The 18,468-nt window shown below is 40.0% G+C and overlaps 1 protein-coding gene across 5 annotated transcripts in view; it reads left to right on the top strand.

Annotated features, from left to right (window-relative positions):
* LOC6592132 (synaptosomal-associated protein 25) overlaps nucleotides 1–18,468 on the top strand; it is a 41,239-nt gene that overhangs the window by 5,203 nt on the left and 17,568 nt on the right. For 3 of the 5 annotated variants that reach the window (XM_002016777.2, XM_026995035.1, XM_026995036.1), the window contains exon 4: nucleotides 4,543–4,591. In XM_002016777.2, coding sequence (XP_002016813.1) covers nucleotides 4,543–4,591 — 49 coding nt within the window. Of the gene's footprint in view, nucleotides 1–4,542; nucleotides 4,592–13,225; nucleotides 13,275–18,468 lie in introns of all 5 variants that reach the window. The other 2 variants (XM_026995034.1, XM_026995033.1) reach the window with 2 other exon arrangements.

Consider the following 18,468-nt stretch of genomic DNA (forward strand, 5'->3'; position numbering starts at 1 on the left):
GCAAACAGCCATCAGCGTATAAGCGTGAGCTATCAGGCAGAGATATCGAGTGGGTTTTTAATTGCCCAGTGAATCCATCTGAAGGAGAAGTCTAGGAACGAATGGTGCAGTGCGTCAAGAAGGTCCAGTGCTACACATTGATGTAGGTAGCGCCGAGGTATAACGTACTGGTGAATTTCCTGACCGAGGTGGAGAACATCGTGAATTCACGTCCACTTGCCAGTGGATGCGGACCAAGAAGACCCCCTGACGCCAAATGATCTGCTCAGAGGAGTTGCTAACTTGTCGCACACTCCGGTTAAAGATGTGAAGCTGGCCGAGGAGTGCGATACACGCAAGCATTGGCATATAGCGCGACTAATGAAGGACCGTTTCTGCCTATATTTAGTCCTTTGTATATCAAAATGTATGTAATTTTGAGCCATGGAATGAACAGGCATATTTTTCGGCCGCCATTAGTTGCCTAATGTTGTTAAACCGATCCCTTCCGCTCAGTATACTTGAAGACGCCTACCATTCTACTTTCGAAGTGTCGCTCGGTATGGGACCAACTGTATTTGATCGCTCTGGTAGGCCATCAGAACCGGTCCGCTGCTTTCGTAAAGCTTGCGAAACTTTATACCGTCATTAGAGATTTAGATTTGTCTGGTCTTTAATAAAGCACTGCTTAAAATCAAGTCTTTGTAAAAAATGTAAAGAAGTTGTTTCCCCATCTTCTATTTCTCGCAATATAATAGTTTGATCAAATTCAGGATTCATTGCCGGGTCAACCCTCAACAGGGCGCAGACAACCATAAATTTGGGGCCCTTCATTTTTGTTTCCTTTTTTACATATTTCATATTATCTATTTCATTAAACTAAATATTTTTTAAAACATCTGATTCAATGCAAAGTACGATTATACCCAACATTTCAAGTCCTGCTGGTCGCATTGTCCTTCAGTAGCTCTTTATACCCGATACTCAAAATGAGTATAGGGGTATTTAGATTTGTGGTGAAAATGGATGTGTGTAACGTCCAGAAGGAATCGTTTACGACCCCATAAAGCATATATATTCTTGATCAGCATCAATAGCCAAGTCGATTGAGCCATGTCTGTCTGTCCGTCCGTCCAGAATGAAGAAAACAATTTCATTTTTTCTCGCCCTGTCTCTCTCTAACACACAAGTATAATAGCCGGCATAGCTTAGCGCAAAAAATTAGAGCCTAGATTTCCGAGACTATAAGAGTTGGAGCAACCAAATTTTGTATCCTATGATATCGAACCTGCACAAGTATATTTCAAAACTTCGCCTTACCCCCTTCCGCCCCTTCAAAGGACGAAAATCTGAAGCAACCACAATTTAGAAGATAGGAGAAAATTAAAAACGCACAATCATAGAGAATGGCCATATCTACCAGAATCAGATCGGATTATTATTAAAGCCATTATTATTATTATCTCGCACGCACTCTTTGTCGTTTAATGTAGCCATACTGACTAAGTATCGCGTATTAATGTAATGTTGCGGTCTCAGCAGCAACTCACAACGTTCCCCCTCGTTTTCTTTTTAATTGCGAAAAGAATAGTTCGACAGAACAATTTGTGATCATTAATTTAGTTTTTTGTAATCCGAAAAGCTATTCTGTGTCTGCAAATACATCTGCTTGAATCTTATAAAATTATAATGACTTTTTTGTACATCAAAGTATCTGGAGTTCACGGTGCTTTTGAACTGTTTCAGTTTAATGAAATCTCCTCCAAATCTCAAGAATAAAAACTAACTAAACTATTATAGCTTTGTGGAGGTCATCGTCGCTTAGAGAAAAGTTGATAAGAAATGCAAATCTTTCGGAAGCTTCCATATACACTTTCGCCGCGGTGATTGATTTCGGTGGCAAACTGACGATGATTTTGGATAAGGTAACCTCTTGTCCTGAAATTATCGCGATGTGAAAATTCCTCTTCTGGAGTATTTCCGTCGTTAGGCTGGTTTTTATACGAGTATGTGTTACGATCAAGAAACATGAAACCAAATTCGATTTTGTATAGCCTTTTTCAATACGCCCCATCGATGGGTGGAAGCTGAAGAAAATTATGTAATGTCTGCATAGTGGCAAAAAATTCTGCATAAAAACAGCACTTCAGAACATGTTCTCCAACCAGATTAAGGCAATGCGCGGAGCAGGCAACATACATAGATTGAATTTGCATTTAGTCTCAAAATTCTTGCTTATACTTTTAAAACATTTTCAATGCGTTGTCGTTGGATGATCCACTACAATTTTGGTAATCAGTAATAAATATGAAAAATTAAAAAAAAAAATTCACCAGTATGGACATACTGACTGAAAATAAGTTATAAGCCTTTAAACATTTTTTCCGTTTTGCAAAAGCCTCTTTAAATAGGGGGCAGCTGGAAACTGACTATTTTGTGTTAGGGTTAGTCCGTCCCTGTAGGATTATCTGGATAAGAAATTTCCAGGAGCCTAAACAGTTTTACAGCTTCGTAAAAAGTAAACCTTCTACACACCCTTGCTCGCTGTCATTTCTTAATACGTCAACAACCCATTAAGGGGCAATGGGCACCCATTAAGATATCGCCATTATTTTTCTTGTTAAGTAAAGAGGAAGTTGGATCTAAAAGGAGCAATTTTCAAGCAGCATAATTTTTTGGGGCTTGTGAAAATAAATAATACAACTAAGGCCCGAACAATAACAAGGGGGAACGTTGTGAGTTGCTGCGGAGACCGCAATTCTACATTTATACCCGATACTTAGTCAGTATGGCTCTCCTCCGGCAGACGCCGCTAAAATTAAACGACACGACAAAGCGTGCGTGCGAGAGAGACAGAAAATCAGTCAAAATTGACTTTTCTTTTTGCCTATAAAAATGATTCCATCTGATCCAGATTCAGCAATCTTATAGATATGGTAATTTTTAGTTTTCTCGAATCTTCAATATTGTGGTTGCCACAGATTTTCGTCTTTTGTGAGGGTGGAAGGGGGTGGGTCGAAATTTTGAGATATACGTTTTATAGTGAGATCTAACAGGAGTGTGGATACCAAATTTGGTTTCTCTAGCCTTAATAGTCTTTTAGATTTGTGGATGCCCCACATTTTCGTCCTTTGCGAGGGCGTGTGTGTGGCGAAATTTTGAGAAAACTGTCATGGTCCGATATCACAGGAGTGTGGATACCAAATTTGGTTGCTCTAGCTCTTATGGGCTCTGAGATCCTTGAACTCACATTTTGCAATAGGCAAAGCTGACCATGAAACCTGTGTGTTAGAGAGAGACAGAGCGAGAGAGAATAAAATTGTTTTCCTGATTCTGGCTATAATAATTATACGATCTGGTTCAGATTTTGCACTCTGGAATATACAGTCATCCTCTACGATTCCGCGTATCTTGTGCGTTTCCCCGTATCTTTGAAATTGTGGATGCCACAGATTTTCTCTCTTTGTAGGGCGGAAGTGGGAGGTGCGAAGTTTTGAAATATAATTGTAACAGTGACCAATCGCAGAAGTTCGGATATAAAATGTCGATGCTCTAGCTCTTATAGTCTTTGAGCACTAGGCGCTAATAGGGACGGACAGACAGACAGACAGACAGACTGGGCTTTATCGACTCGGCTATTGATGCTGATCAAGAATATATATAGTTTATGGTTTTGGAAACGATTCCTTCTGGACGTTAAACACATCCATTTTTACCACAAATCTAATATACCCACCCCAATACTCATTATGAGTATCGGGTATAAAAATCACACATTCGGCTTACACAGTTCCGCATGTCCTTTGTGCAATACATATGTACTAGAGCCTTGCCATTCGGGATTCGTTTCGTTCTAACCAAGCTTTGATTGGAGATGGCATCTATAAAGGAAAAGAGGAGGTGGAGAAGGCGAAGGTTTGGGGTAGCGACAGCCCTAAAATTTGATCAGTCTCACTGTATCTTTGCAATTATATGTGATCCACGAACTATAAATTTAATAAATTTTGTTTACAACAGATAATAACTGCTTTAGGGATACTTAACAAACTCCTAATAAACCCGTATTGGTGAAAGTGGAAGAACACGCAAATTAACTGTGATTATGCTGCTTTCTTGGCAAACCGTTCACTTGCGTTGACATCGTCGATTCTTTAACAGACAGAATATTTTTTCAAAGTCGGACAAAAACGGCCATTTCTCATAATCAAGTTTTTTAAAGTGGTCTTCTAATATACATACATATATAAAGTACATCTTGAACGTACCAAAGCTATACAAATAATTCGATAAAGTATTTAAGCTTCGGTTCACCGGAGTTAACATTCCCTTCTTATTCATGATATGTCGTATCCTATGAACCCATAGCAAAGCGTAGTACATTCACATACATTTATACGATTCAAAGAGTTTCTTAGGTTTTAATACTTTGTTTAAATACATTAAAAGTCATTACATTCTGTTTATCGAATTTTGAACATATAACTACATAACATAACTAAACAATATTAACACAGACTTATACACTTTTAAAAATTATTTACATTCCAATTTGCTGCACAACAGAGCAAGGAAGCAGGAATACGTACACTTGTAGCCCTTGATGATCAAGGAGGTGAGTCCACTGCTAACAGAACAATATATCACAATATTATAACATACATATTATACGCTTATACGATAAACATTTGTTAAAGAGATAACTATTTAATCGTAACACTATGCAATTATTATTTATTTTATTTAGTTGTTTTTTTTTTTTATAGTTATTACAAACCTAAAGTATTAGGAAAGAAAAGAATATGACTTTCGACTTTTTGTTAAGCCAAGCCATTATTACAAGTGTGAGCACTTTTTCCAATATATATATATATATGTTTTTATTTTGTTTAAAATTTTTTTTTGAAAATGGTCTGCATTTTAATTACATTTAATTCATTTTGAATGGTCTGGTTTGTATTTTTATCTGGTCAAGTTAATAAGCACTCATCTCCCAAAATGAAATAGTGAAATGCACTTGCTTATTTAAATTTAGGTTGGGACGGAAACAATGTCATTAGAAGATATGATCGTAAACAAATCTATCTACAGACGGAGAGATGCTGTTTGCCATCTGATCGTTTAGGGTTCATGAGCGGCTCAATGATGAAAACAGAACATCTTAACAGTTTTTGGAAAATGTCATAAAGAAACGTTATTAAAAGAACAAAAAATTGGCTGTATTGCTAAAATGCCTGTACTTTGCAGAGGCAATTAAAGTATTCCTGATCGTCTTTACCCATTTATATAATCATATACAGGGAGGCACCTGTTGTCATTTTGTTATCGATACGAGCACGTTTGTGCTGTTTTGATAACCAAATCGGACTGCGTCTGCTGTCAATTTTGGTTTGGAAAGAAAAATTATTGTTAAAGAAGGCACCAGCTAATTGCACTGGGAATAGTGTCAAATTTATGTTAATTTATCAATAGGTCATCTATTTGCTTGAAATTAAGATTTGATTTGTTGTATATAAAGCGGTTTACTTTTCATTTCAATGAGGAAAATGTTTTTGTTTTGAAAACAAAGAAATATTGTGGATTGTGAAAACGGTATTACCAATTTATGTGATTTCAAAAGTAAGTCGGAAAGCTGTTTTGAGAGTGAAAACCGGAGATTGGCTGATATTGTTCAGATGATTCATTGCTTCGGTTTACATTGGAAGGCGTTTCTACTCCTGCGGCAGAAGACCCTATTCCTCGATTTATCCTTATCACAATGATAGAATGTCAGATGCTGAACCATTTTCTATTCTTGAAGTCTGAAAATAGCACTTAATATATTGGTTATCGAATCGACTTTTTTAATAAATCTGGTATTGTATGATATTTTTCGTCTGTTGTCATGAGATTTTACACTTTTGATATTTAATCTTACATAAATATATATGGAATTATACAATTTGTTATACATATACAATAGTGTAAAATTATCGCGTACTTTTGCGTTAACAATTCTAAGATAATTAAATATATATTATTTTAAATTAGAACTAGAATTTGTATTCATTCCCAAGTCGTTTTGCGACATTTAAATGAATAAAAGGAGCTGTTCTTCATTCTCGTCATTCTTCGCCAAAACGAAGGGTTAAATAACAGAGGGCATAATAGGCTAAAAAGCTGGCCGCTCAAAGTATTAAACGCAATTAAAGTTAAGTAACAATCGATATTCTTTAGCTACACCGGGCGGATAAAATCATAAATTTTACACTTTTATGGAGAATGTTTAATACAAATAATTAAAAAAGGAATGTTAGCTTTACGGTCTTAAGCTTTTGATACCATTGAATAGTAATCCGAATTTGATTATTTTTAACATTTTTATAAGGAGTAACAGAAAACTAGCTTTAGATTTTCATTGAGATAGCTAAACCAAAAAAAAAACTTGTAGGCCTAGTAAAAGACGGACAGTGGGAGAAATTAATGTTATATACATTCACGATCAACTGAAATAATTTGTATTTTTTAAATTGCAATGATTTTAGTTTGTGGTCTAAACATAATGAGTTACCGATGTCAATGTCTTTTCATATATGAATTCAAGATTTTGTAGCGGTTTGTTGTGAAATTGGTTGCGAGAAACAATTGCTCGATCATATCGCTATCCCCCCTCCTAGGAGACGATGAGCTCATCCGAGTTGGTGGTAGACTTGAAGAAGCTCTACTTTCATACAACGCAAAACACCCAGTTTTGCTACCATACAATGAAACAATCGTCAAAATGATCTTGCCTGAACTCCATGAGGAGAACATGTATTGTGGTGCTCAAGCATTAAGGGCGATTGCAAGACAACGATATTGAATCATCAATGACAAGACAATGGCTAGGAGCATCATGCACAGCTGTGTTAGATGCACAAAGGCTAGACCAAAGCTGATGCACCAGATCATGGTCAATCTTCCAGCACAAAGAGTCACACAAGCACGCCCATTTCTGTGGACCAATTTCGATCCACCATAAGATCCGAGGCAAAAGACCAGATAAGGCATACATCGCCGTGTTCTGCTGCTTTTCCACAAAGGCAGTGCACCTGGAGCTGGTAAGCGTCCTGACCACAGATGCATTCTTGGCAGCCCTGCGTCGATTCTTAAGCAGACGTGGGAAGTGCCAAACTATTCATTGCGACAATGCAATGAACTTTGTTGGTGCAAACCACCAGCTCAAAGAATTAGAAGAATCCATATTCAGCTCATAGGCAAGTGCTCCGATCACGAATCATTGCAACAAAAAACAAGTGGAATTTAAATGCATTCCTCCCAGGGCTCCATCGTTTGGCGGCCTCTGGGAAGCAGCAGTAAAATCAGCAAAAATTGGTATTGGAATTGGTATTGCGCCTAAAGCATTCATTCTGGAAAAAATGGTCTACGGAATACCTCCAAGAACTGCAAGCTCGGCATAAGTGGAAGACCGCTTTACCAAACGTACCTGAAGGAGTATTAGTTTTAGTAATGAAGTGTCCAATGGGTCGCATCATTAAGACATATCCAGGACAGGACAACCACGTAGTTGTGTTAAAGTAGTTGATGTTTAAACAGCATTTGGCGTATACAAGCGCCCGATCATTCGTCTGGCGCCGCTATTTCGCGAAGATGCGGCAATCAGACGTTCCAACAACGTGATCAATGACAACACAGAAAATGATGAGCCACCCAAGCAGCGAACAAAAATATTTGTACCTAAATTAACATTAACATTATTAGTGCTGTTGCTCATGCTTCCATTAGCATTGTCACAGTCAATAAATGTGACACAATTCGCAAACAAGCCTGGAATATTCTATGAGAAGCTTGGAACATTGAGAATAGCAACTTCTGAGTGGACCATGATCGTATACTATGACTTGGACCCATATGGATATGCAACTAATGTCTGCTGAAATGTCAGAGTTACGACACATGTGCCATGAACTGAAATATGTTCCGGCATACAACTCCATAGTTCAACACTTTCAACATGTGTATAACGAGCTACAAGCAGGAAGCGCTTTAATGAAAAACTCTCGAAAACGAAGATCGCCGCTGGATATCATAGGAAATGTCGCAAGCAGTCTTTTTGGTGTTCTCGACGCAAAATGCGCTGAGGAGATGACTCAAGTAATTGAGAAAGTGGAAACCAATGAAGACTTTCTACTACATCTACTCCAAAACCAAACATCAATTGTCGACGCGACGATAAACGTAGTCAGAAAAGACAAAGTATCAACTGATAATCGCCTGAAAGTTTTGGAACAGCAATTGACTACTATCAACCGACAAAGAGGGTCATATCACAGCGATATTATCACAGTTAACCCTGCTCACAACAACTCTCCAACGAATGCAATCCGACATATCTGATGTCCTAATCGGTATTCATCATCGGTATTCATTCATGTCTCTCGACCAACTAAGAGACCAACTAGACCAGATACGGGATCATTTGCCACAAGATTAAATGCTGCCGGTCACAACGAAAGAGGTGATTCAACTATACAGAATCATGCGAGCCGAAGGAACCCCGACTTCAGCATACGTCATCTTCAAGTTGACGCTACCTCTGGTCTCAACAATTCATCTCGAAGTCTTCAGCATCATACCAATTCCTTTCTGGGATTCAACAAGATGGAGTCTGTTCGACCTCAGAACCACCATAATAACTATAAACATCCACCGAGACCTCGGCACTACGCAAGAGGAATTCCGACGTTGTCTTAAAGTACACAACAAGGAGTTCATCTGTTTTGACGTCTAATGGTGAATGATCTTCAATGTGGACAATCGCTGCGAGTTGCAACTGCTTAACAATAAAACAGCAACACTATGTCAGGTAACACAAACAAAGGCTGACATAGTGTGGCAAAAAACTCAGCATCCAAATAGATGGATCTTCGCAAAGCATTCTACAACTAAACTTCAAGCAGTACGCAACGAAGTTCCTTCAACTATAACACTGGCAGGAACTGGCCTATCAAAGCGTACATCAAGCCCGATCAATCCAATTGGGCTAAGCAGATTAGCTTCAGCAGATTTGCAGCCGTCAAAATAGCCCATGTCGTGTTGCTTTTGGCCAAAACATGATTACTGGCGGTTCCACGTATCAACTTCTAAGAAACCTCAGTATGTTGTAAGACCGAACGGTAGTCTTTGATCGCGACGATTCCTTCGAGCTAATTCGCAAGACAGCTGCAGAAGCAAAGCAACAGCAGCCTGTCCGAAACGAAAATATCTATAATCTTTAAAGCCGAGAAGTAAACTTTCAAGTGGGTCAAGAGGTTTATAGACGGAATTTTTACCAGAGTAGTTTTGTGAAAGGTTTTAATGCGAAACTGGCACCTACTTTTCGGAAAGCCCGCATTAAAAAAAGACTCGGTAACAGCTACTACGAGTTGGACGATTTCCAGGGTCGCTTTATTGGTAAATATCATGCAAAAGATATTAAACAAGCACTCCAAGTGTGCACTCCCCAAAGTTTGATTTCAGCGGGGGGGTGTAATATTCGACGCTTGTCGTGCCTTTTGATTTGAATTATCAAAGGCTAACTCCAAATTTACAGCCAAAACTAGGCCGTACAAAAAATTCGAGTTAAAGATCGTGTGAGCTTTGATAAAACTTAGCAACAGCTGTTTTGCGAACAAATGGTAGTACTTTGATATGCAGTTTTTCGGCCGTGCACTATATTTTTATTAAATATTGCTGTGCCTAGATTCTGTATAACGTAAACCGACCATAGAAAAACCGTGGGTTGCTGTACTTAGTCCCAGCCTCGTTCTTTTTCTCCTCGTGGCCGTCATCGTGACCGGTAGTGCAAACATATCCACTTAAAGCCGGCTTCGTACCATTCGAAGGTCAAGCCAAAGTCACAGATCCCTACCAGTGCAAAGTGTTAGGTCCACGTCGTGGAGAAAATATATATCCCCAATACGTTGATCGCCGTCCGAAAATTGGAAACGAGCGCTCCAGGGTGTTAAGATTTTTCTCAATTAGTGGTACAATTCTGTTGAGGTAATTATCCACCCAGCTACAGCGACCCGTTGAAAAATGTTCTGTTCTTTCCGCGTAGGAGTAGCACCACTAGTTTTTACGTTTTGAAACGCTGGTCTAGAAGTTACGGATTGGTTATTCCCGGAGACCACAATTGGCCACGTGCCCGTACCATCGGTTAAACCACACCGTTTGACATTCGGATGAGGCGGTAGCCGAGGGCATGGACTTGCTCCTCAAGTAAACCCGATCGGTGTGCTCTGCAAGCGTCGCCTGGCCCCGTTCGACCCATGGGGATGATCTGACTGACTCTTCAATTACACCAGTCGCCCCACGAGCAATCCAGTGTGCGAATGTACCTAACCTCACGCCGCAGATGGACCGCGGTCATCGACCCTTGGCATCGGAAGCAGCTGAAGTTACCTGCGCCCGGTACAGTCTTGTGCCAGCTGCAGACCTCGACTAGGAACACGGTCTCCAGCCGCAGCGCATCCACCCCACCTCGGCTTTAGTTTCAGTTTCTATCTTTCTTTCGAAATTAGACCCGATATGTGAAACCCTGTGTTTTGTTTCCGCTTTCTGTTAAACAACGTTCTTTTGATATGGCAAAAATGTGCAAAAGCCAATTAAATCCGGTATAAACAAAAAGGGAATTCCTGTCCATGGGCTAAGACCAACCTGACACAAATGAGTCGTGGATTAATACCGATTATTTTTACAGTTTTTGATTTTGGTTGCCACGCATTCACCTCATCATCTATGCAGATACTCATCACAATCACACACCTCATCATACTCACCCACCCATCAAATCACCTCATCCAACACACAAGGAAAGATCTTTCTACGTAAGAGCCAAAGTTATTAATCGTCTCGTAAGTGACTATCATGAAACAAGTAAACCATATTAAAAACATGAATGTGCGGTAACTATTCGTTGGTCTTCAACCATGATCACGGTTTTATACACGTATTACTCAGGCCTTTGATCGACTTTCCATATACCCGGTTTGTGTCTGGGTTTGTCACTGACCAAGTTAACGTAATGAAGTTTAAAGTTGTCTTAAACCTAACCATTTCTATTATAGATTTAAGATCATTATACCCTATGTCCCCCCTATGATACTCTTTCCCCCGTATATGCTGTATAGTAATACCCTTTATATGTGAGAAAATATCGAATAGCAGGATTTTATTAGGGACTAGCTTCTCTTAGCTTTAGGTTTTTTAGAAATTTAAATGAACCAAGGATAAATATATTTTATGGGAACAATTCAACCTCGTCTGACCGAGATGTGACCCACCCAGTCTTTGATCGAACCAGAGTCTGACTGAGTATAAAGGTTTTACTTTTGCAATTGTTGAACCTATTCAGTAGAGCTGCACTGTATATGAAATTGATTTTTACAGCAAGCAAACACAAGCACATTGAATTATAAATAAAAATAAAAATTCTCCTTGGTTCCCACATTTGCTTTAATCAATGACGGTAGTAAATATGTTAGTCCTCAATGCAAATAATAAAGTAAGCCAGGCACATTCTCGGTTCTCTCATTCGCCAGCCCAAGGCCTTCGTTCGATGCCTTGGTGGCTGGGAACCCAAAGATCCGTACTGATTTTGTCATGCCTAGGGTGTCTAGTGCCTCCCTGCTCGCCAAGACTCTTCTGGAACTGACCGCGGACGAGTGAATGGATCTTATCGCCGCTTGGCTGTCATCGTGTGCTCGTTCTATGACCTGAGCGGCCTCTGGTGCTTTCCTGGTGGCTTAGAGATTCCATGGAGAATCTCGAGAGTTGTCTTTCCCCCAAAGGCAGAAAGGTGCAGCCATGTGAATCCCAAGGATTACAACCCGATAAGCTTTATCTCCTTTCTCCTAAAAACACCGCAAAAGCTATTGGGTTTGAACATCAGGACTGAGCTATGGAGACTGATGTCAAACAACCAACATTCCTATACCAAAGAGAATTCAGTGGAGACGTCACTACATTCGGTAGTAGCTACCATTCAGAATGCCCTTCATAATAAGAGGTATGCACTGGCAGTATTTGTTAACATCTTACGAATGTAATAACAAATAGCCTGGAGGCGACTAACATACAGTCAGCAAACAACCTGTGGATATAGAACCTCCTAGGTTGTGGACGGCTGCGGTGGGGCACCGCTTCCATGGTGAAAAAGTCACCCAGAGGCACAGGGTGGAGTCCTGCCGCTCTCCTGTGAAATCCGGTGGTTAACGACCTCATCAACAGATATGAAAGGAAGGCCCCAAAAATAGAAGCTTATGCAGATTACAAAAGAATACTTATTACGGGTGTACGTCCATCGACCCTCAGCTCCATAATGGAACGTACTGTACAGACCCTGAGATAAGGCAGTCATATAAGCTACCGGACCGAGGACTTAGACATGCTGAGTATATTTCGGAAAGCCATGGGGTAATAACATCTTTGGTCACCTGCATCATTGCTGAAAATAACCAGTCCAGTCCTAATGCTTTTATGCTCTCAAAGGAGTCTATCGTTCAGTGGATTCTCTTATTGGTTAACTGATCTGTTGGGGGGTGTTGTTCCTCGGTTGCTAGGTCCGGACCTCTGTGCATTCAGGGAAATGCACCTCCATTAGTGCTATTAGGGTTTCTTCACTGCCCTCTGTCCACTGTCCGTCATCTAGCTTTAGACTATGTATAGTGGGCTGCTTTGAAAGCAGCTTCCAGAGCCTTGCGGTTTCAGGTACTTTCTCGATGCTGGAGCAGAAGATCCTTCTCGAGCTCCGCTGTGCATTGTGTAGTTCCTTCTTCTACCTCCTAAGTAGGAGTTTGTATTTATCATTAACGATCTCTTCGTTCGCTGTTTTGGCGATCTTAAAGAATTACCATGTTCCTTTCACAAAAGTTGACTAAACTGCAGGACGAGGTTACTAGTTACACATTTCTAAAGCTAAAATACACTTTCAGCTCTGAAGTCTGCGGAGCTTAAAGAACACATTTCAAACCTATTCGAATTTTCAGTTTAAAAAGATAAAAAATAAAGAAGATGTATTCAATTTTGTTTGAGCAGCTCTCTTATTTTACCAAATCTCTGTTTAAATAAATAAACAAAAGCAAAATTTACAGAGTCGCTAGATATCTTCGGCATGCCGAATTGAAAAAATGTACTTATGCTCTTAATAAATTAAGAAAACTATAGTGTTTTTGTTTGTTATTTACGGCGTATGCTACTAATTTCAAAATGAACATGTATTTCTATTTAGAGCGCGGAAGTTGGAATGCGAAGCATAGTTATGTTGGATGAGCAAGGAGGTAAGAAATTTCTGGCAAAAGAGTTTTCGGTAGTATATAAATTATATAGTTTAGAAAGTCAAGTGGCGATCTATAGTAAAAGTATTTAATATTTGTATAAATAATTATGCACACTAGAATTTTCCCATTGATTGCCTTAATTTCAACCAACAAAACAACATTGAAAGTCAAGACAGAACAAATTACCCTTTCATCTCCGCGCTTTAGATCGTTTTCAATAAATTACATAGCTCGCAAACAATGTTCAACACTTTTTCACTTTGCTGTCTCGTCACTGACGACACAGAAAAAGACCACGCAGACACTGTCTCTCACTGAGCAGAACACTTTTTGTCTCTTCGCTTGTGTTATGTGTTTCTGGTTTTCGGTTGAGCCGTTTTTAGTTTTTTTTCGTGTTTATTTATTCATGTTTTCCGCATCTTTTGGTTTATTGCATTTGAAATACGAAATGTAATGTAATGCAATGCCAAAATTGGCAAAAAAAACATTTTTGTTTTGCTTTTCACGATTCATTTTTATCTCCAATAGGCAAACCGCATACAATTCACAAAGGCAATTGATCGTTGCACCACACGTACAGGCACGCACACATACGCAAAAGACACTTTTTTCGTTCGCTCGCGACAAAATGCTCAGTGAAAAATAGGAACAAAAAGAAGTGAAAAAATCAGTCTTTGCTTGAGCAAAGAGCGGGTCTTTTCTGTCCCTTTTCAGATGTGTTCGTAAATGAGAGCTTACAGCTTTCATAGTACATATCTTTATTTTGGTTCTCCCTTTTAGCTTAAAAGGGTTTCATATTTAGCATATTCCCTTAGGTAACCATTAATTTCTGGGATGGTCAGCAAGGTTTATCAGTTCTGAAATTTTCGCAACCGGTCCACAATCTATCTGGATTCTCAATATGCACGTTTCTATACAATTATTAGCCGAATGCAACTCTAGAAAGCTATAAATGGCAAGAAAAAGTAATTTGCGTTTAGAAATAGTTTAAATCATACAAGACCAAATAAGACAAAAAGAAAACCAAAAGCAATATGAAATTGAGAGATCGGAACCTGTGTTGGTAAGTTCAATATATATATTAGGTTTTTTGTATATTAGTTTTCTAAAGCTGTTTGAAAAACAAACGCATGCAGGTTGAAGCGCGGAAATTGAAAATCTCGTTGTAAACAGTTAGCTCTATAATATTGTGGATTTGTGGGTAGCCCGAAAGAATTCCTTTGAAGTCGATCATGATAGATTCGTTCTATCTATCCAAGATGACAATTTATTCATTTGAACTTGTTGAAATTTCACAACGGCTTTCTTAATGTTTGAAAAATGATTTGGCCGTGGTTATAGCAATTTTCCAGAGTATCTGTCGCTTGGTTCGTACTAGTTTCTAGTGCTCCTCATGCGATTTCTGATGCTCCTTCTGGACCTCCAGCTTTTCCCAAGTAATCTCAAAAAAGTTGTTAAGAACGTATACAAAAAATAATATACATATTAAACTTACCACCATCAGTTTCTGCTCTCTCTAGTTTGTATTTTTTCTAATTTGGTTTGGCTTGTCTTTACCTTGCACGATTTGAAATTTGAAGTACGATTTGAAATATGTCTCAGCTGTAACTCTTTTCTTGCCAATCAAGAATATCCTAGATAAGTGGTAGATTAATGAGAAATTTTCGGAACGGAAAAACCTTACTGATCACTCAACAAATGGATGGGACTGTGGGACGTCTGTGGGACTAAGCTATTAAGTGTATGTGTAAGGTCCGTGGTAAAGTCCGTATGTCATGAATTTCGAATTGGTATTCTTCTGAAAATTTGACAATAGAGGTCCGGTTACTCTCGGTTACATGGGCGGCTGACAGGCTCGCTAAAAGCCCTTCACACTTAGGCCGTTTTCGACCCGTTGTGGTACGGCTTAGGATCATTCCTCTTTCAAATTGTGAGATGTGATGTCAGCAGTTATCCCACTTAGATGCCAAAGGGTGAGCCAAAGCATTGTATTGTTTTTCTGCTGAGAGATGGACAGGAGCATAACAGATATTCCACCGTCTCCTCCTCCTTTTTGTCTACACACATACGTCTCTACAAAACTCATTGTAGGGGACGCCTAGCTTGTTTGCCTATTTATGTTTGTCCATGCCTGGTGAGTTATGCAACATCTTGGCCGTAATTGCCACTTATTGTCTGTAAATCGCTTGAATTGCTCTTTTATGATAAGCTGACAAGTGGCCATTGGCATAAATCCTCCGAATTGTTTTGGAGAAAGGAGATTGCAATACCGGATCTGGCCAGCTCGTCTGTTATGCTGTTGCCTTGGTGTCTGGTTGCCTTGTCGCCTTATGGCCTATATATAAGGGACCTATAGAAGGCTGATTAAAAACTGTTGAGCCATCTTATGAAGAGATTTGCGATAGATGCCACTGTGGTTCGATTAAATCGCATTTAGTGACTTAATAAACTGCGATCGAATATAGCTGGAGTAGTTGAAGTGAGTTGCCGTAACGGTAGCCGCTTGAAGGTAGTTAAAGGCTGCAGTGATCTGGAAAAATGAAAGAATGCCTAATTTGCAGCTACTCGGAGCAGATTCCTCCTTTGACCATATTGTCCAGCTTTGATCCATTTGTGAAGATTTTTATGGCCCCATCTGTGTCTGGTGGTCTCGCGCCAGTAGTGGTCTCTGTGAGGGTTCATCCCTCCTCCATCCTTTTGAAATGGTAACTTGCATGGGCATCCTACCTTTGATCGCAGTATACGATGTTGTTGCTATTTAATTTGTATGAGTGATCTTTGTGCTGTGGTTCCCAGTAGTCGGAGTCTGTCAGACTTATTGCTGCTTTTTGTGCGCTCCTTCCATGCAAGGTCTATCGTGGCCTCCTTCGCTCTATCTTTGATGTGTCCCCATCAGCTCTCGCCGCCGTGTTGTCACCACGGCGAAGGTTGTGAAGCAGACACATTTTTAAGTGCATACGTACGAACTTCACTTTAGCTTTGAACTACAATCAGCTTGTTCTCCTTCGTCGCTAATCCACGGACCCTGTCTCCCACTATCTATGGCTCTACTCGCGTCCAATTGACTTATTAAAGCAGCGGATGCTGCTTTACCGTGGTGTAGATTGATTTGTATGAGTCTCAGGGACATCATCAATGTTCCCCACCACTGTAGTCTCGTTTTCCGATTCCTTGGAAATGTCCTCGCGACACATAGCTTTAAAGTCGAGATTCAGCTCTAAATCAGACTGTCACACATGTCGGCTCCAGCTCGCCGTCGGATGTTTCGATCTTCAAGCCAACGGTCCTGCTGGACTGGGTTATCGATAGGTTGCACATCTGCCGCTGCGTCTGACTTATACACATTGATGGTGACTGCGCTTAGGCCGAAGCTTAACCCGCCTTTGTCTGTCTCTATCGGGGCCAGCGACACCTTAATCAGCAGGAGCACAAGGCGTATCTTGTGAGTTCAGCATTTTTGGTTGAGTATGTACCTTGCACTTCGGCGTAAGTGAACTTTTTGGCATGGCACTAGTCGGACACTGGCCCGATGGTCGATGGCTACTAGTCAAACTAGGGATGGGAAGTTTGTGAGCTAGCTATACGAGGCATAAATAAATAAATAATAAATAAGTTTAATGATGTTCCTAAACCACACGTTTCTACACAATAGTTAGCCAGTGGTTTTCAAATGCAACCCTAAATAACAATGAATGGCAATAAAAAATAGTTCGCGCCTAGACATATTTTAAATCTTAATTCGAACTTTAAATCGAAATTGACCGCTTGTATTGAAAATCTAGCTATAAACATTAGCATGATGGCGCTGTGGTTTTGCGGGGGTCCCGAAATAATTCCGTTAATATCATCCGCGACAGATCCAACTACGGCTCTAGTATTATTTCTGCAACCAAGCGGATTAAGCTGGAAAATCTCCTGGAGATTGTTCGGAAAGTGCTTGAAGTCCAAAGGAGCACCAGGAAACAAAGCGAGAGGCACTCTTGTGGACGTTGACATGCAATGACTACATATTTCAAGAAGCAATACAATTACAGCACCGTCTAGTGGACCGCATGCAGGAAAGAAGCGAGAAGAATCGATGGACAGGCTGAATAGTTTAAGCAAGGGTCCACACAGAGCCTCGGCGTAGTACCTGAGTACAGAGCCTGGAACGCCGTCTGGAACGGGTGAAAACACCGGCTTAACTAGTCGAAGATCGTGAAGTAAAGAACATTCATTTAACAAGGGACGGAAAATGCCGTTCGACCTCGGTAAACCGTATGGGTACGAATGACCCGAGTAGCTTTCCTCAGAATATGTGGTTTGGAAAAATTGGGCAAAAAGATCGGTGTTAAGGAAAATCAGTTGTCTGCCTTTACACATATATATATCTATAATTATACTTAAGAGACATGTATGAAATAACGAAATTGTAATGTCGTGCGCTCTTTTACCATGTTGCGAACGGAGCCTATGCAAGCAGCAGCCGCTCATGAAGAGGGCGCCGATTTAGAATAAACTCACTTATAATTGAAAGTCGATTGAGTGCACAAGTTTGATCTGTCGATCTGTCTGATTCCAGTGTCTAATTAAACCCTCAGAAATCGTGCCTAACGGCAGGCTATTTAGCACAACCAATCGACAATTGCCTGATCATTATTTGCCGACGTATTACGAAATGATAGCGAGGATGGGTGTGCGGACATTCTACGCTTACTGTTTACGAAGCAGGAAAACTGTTTAGGGTCCTGAGAAAAACGTATCCTGCATCGAGATAGGTAGTTCTTATAGCATTATGCGTTAAGAACTGAAAAGTTTGACCGAGCTATTACATAGCGAGAGTGAGAAGTAGGAGGACCAACTTCCTGAAATTTTTTATAAAGTCTTGATTTTAAGTTTTTTAGGCTGGATAACTCTTTGGTAAACCAAGGGGTTTTCCAGATCTAATCGGACAAGAAAGCGGGACAGAAGAATACAAAAATGTGCCAAGAGCATTGTAAAAAATGTTTGTGCCTTTTATGACATCAGTGCACAAGTACAAAGCGGACCTATCAAAATCCCTAATTAGGTTATTAAGCTTCGCAAACTCGGCTTTACGAAAGCACTAGACACGTTCAGATAACCTACTCGACCGACCCAATACAGTTGGTCCTATATCTAGCAACACTTCGAAAGTAGGATAGAAGGCGTCTTCAGGCATAGGCGTCTAAGGTCG

The sequence above is a fragment of the Drosophila persimilis genome, unplaced genomic scaffold (genome assembly GCF_003286085.1).
Source record: "Drosophila persimilis strain 14011-0111.01,24,50 unplaced genomic scaffold, DperRS2 tig00000000-arrow-pilon, whole genome shotgun sequence".
Lineage (NCBI taxonomy): Eukaryota > Metazoa > Arthropoda > Insecta > Diptera > Drosophilidae > Drosophila > Drosophila persimilis.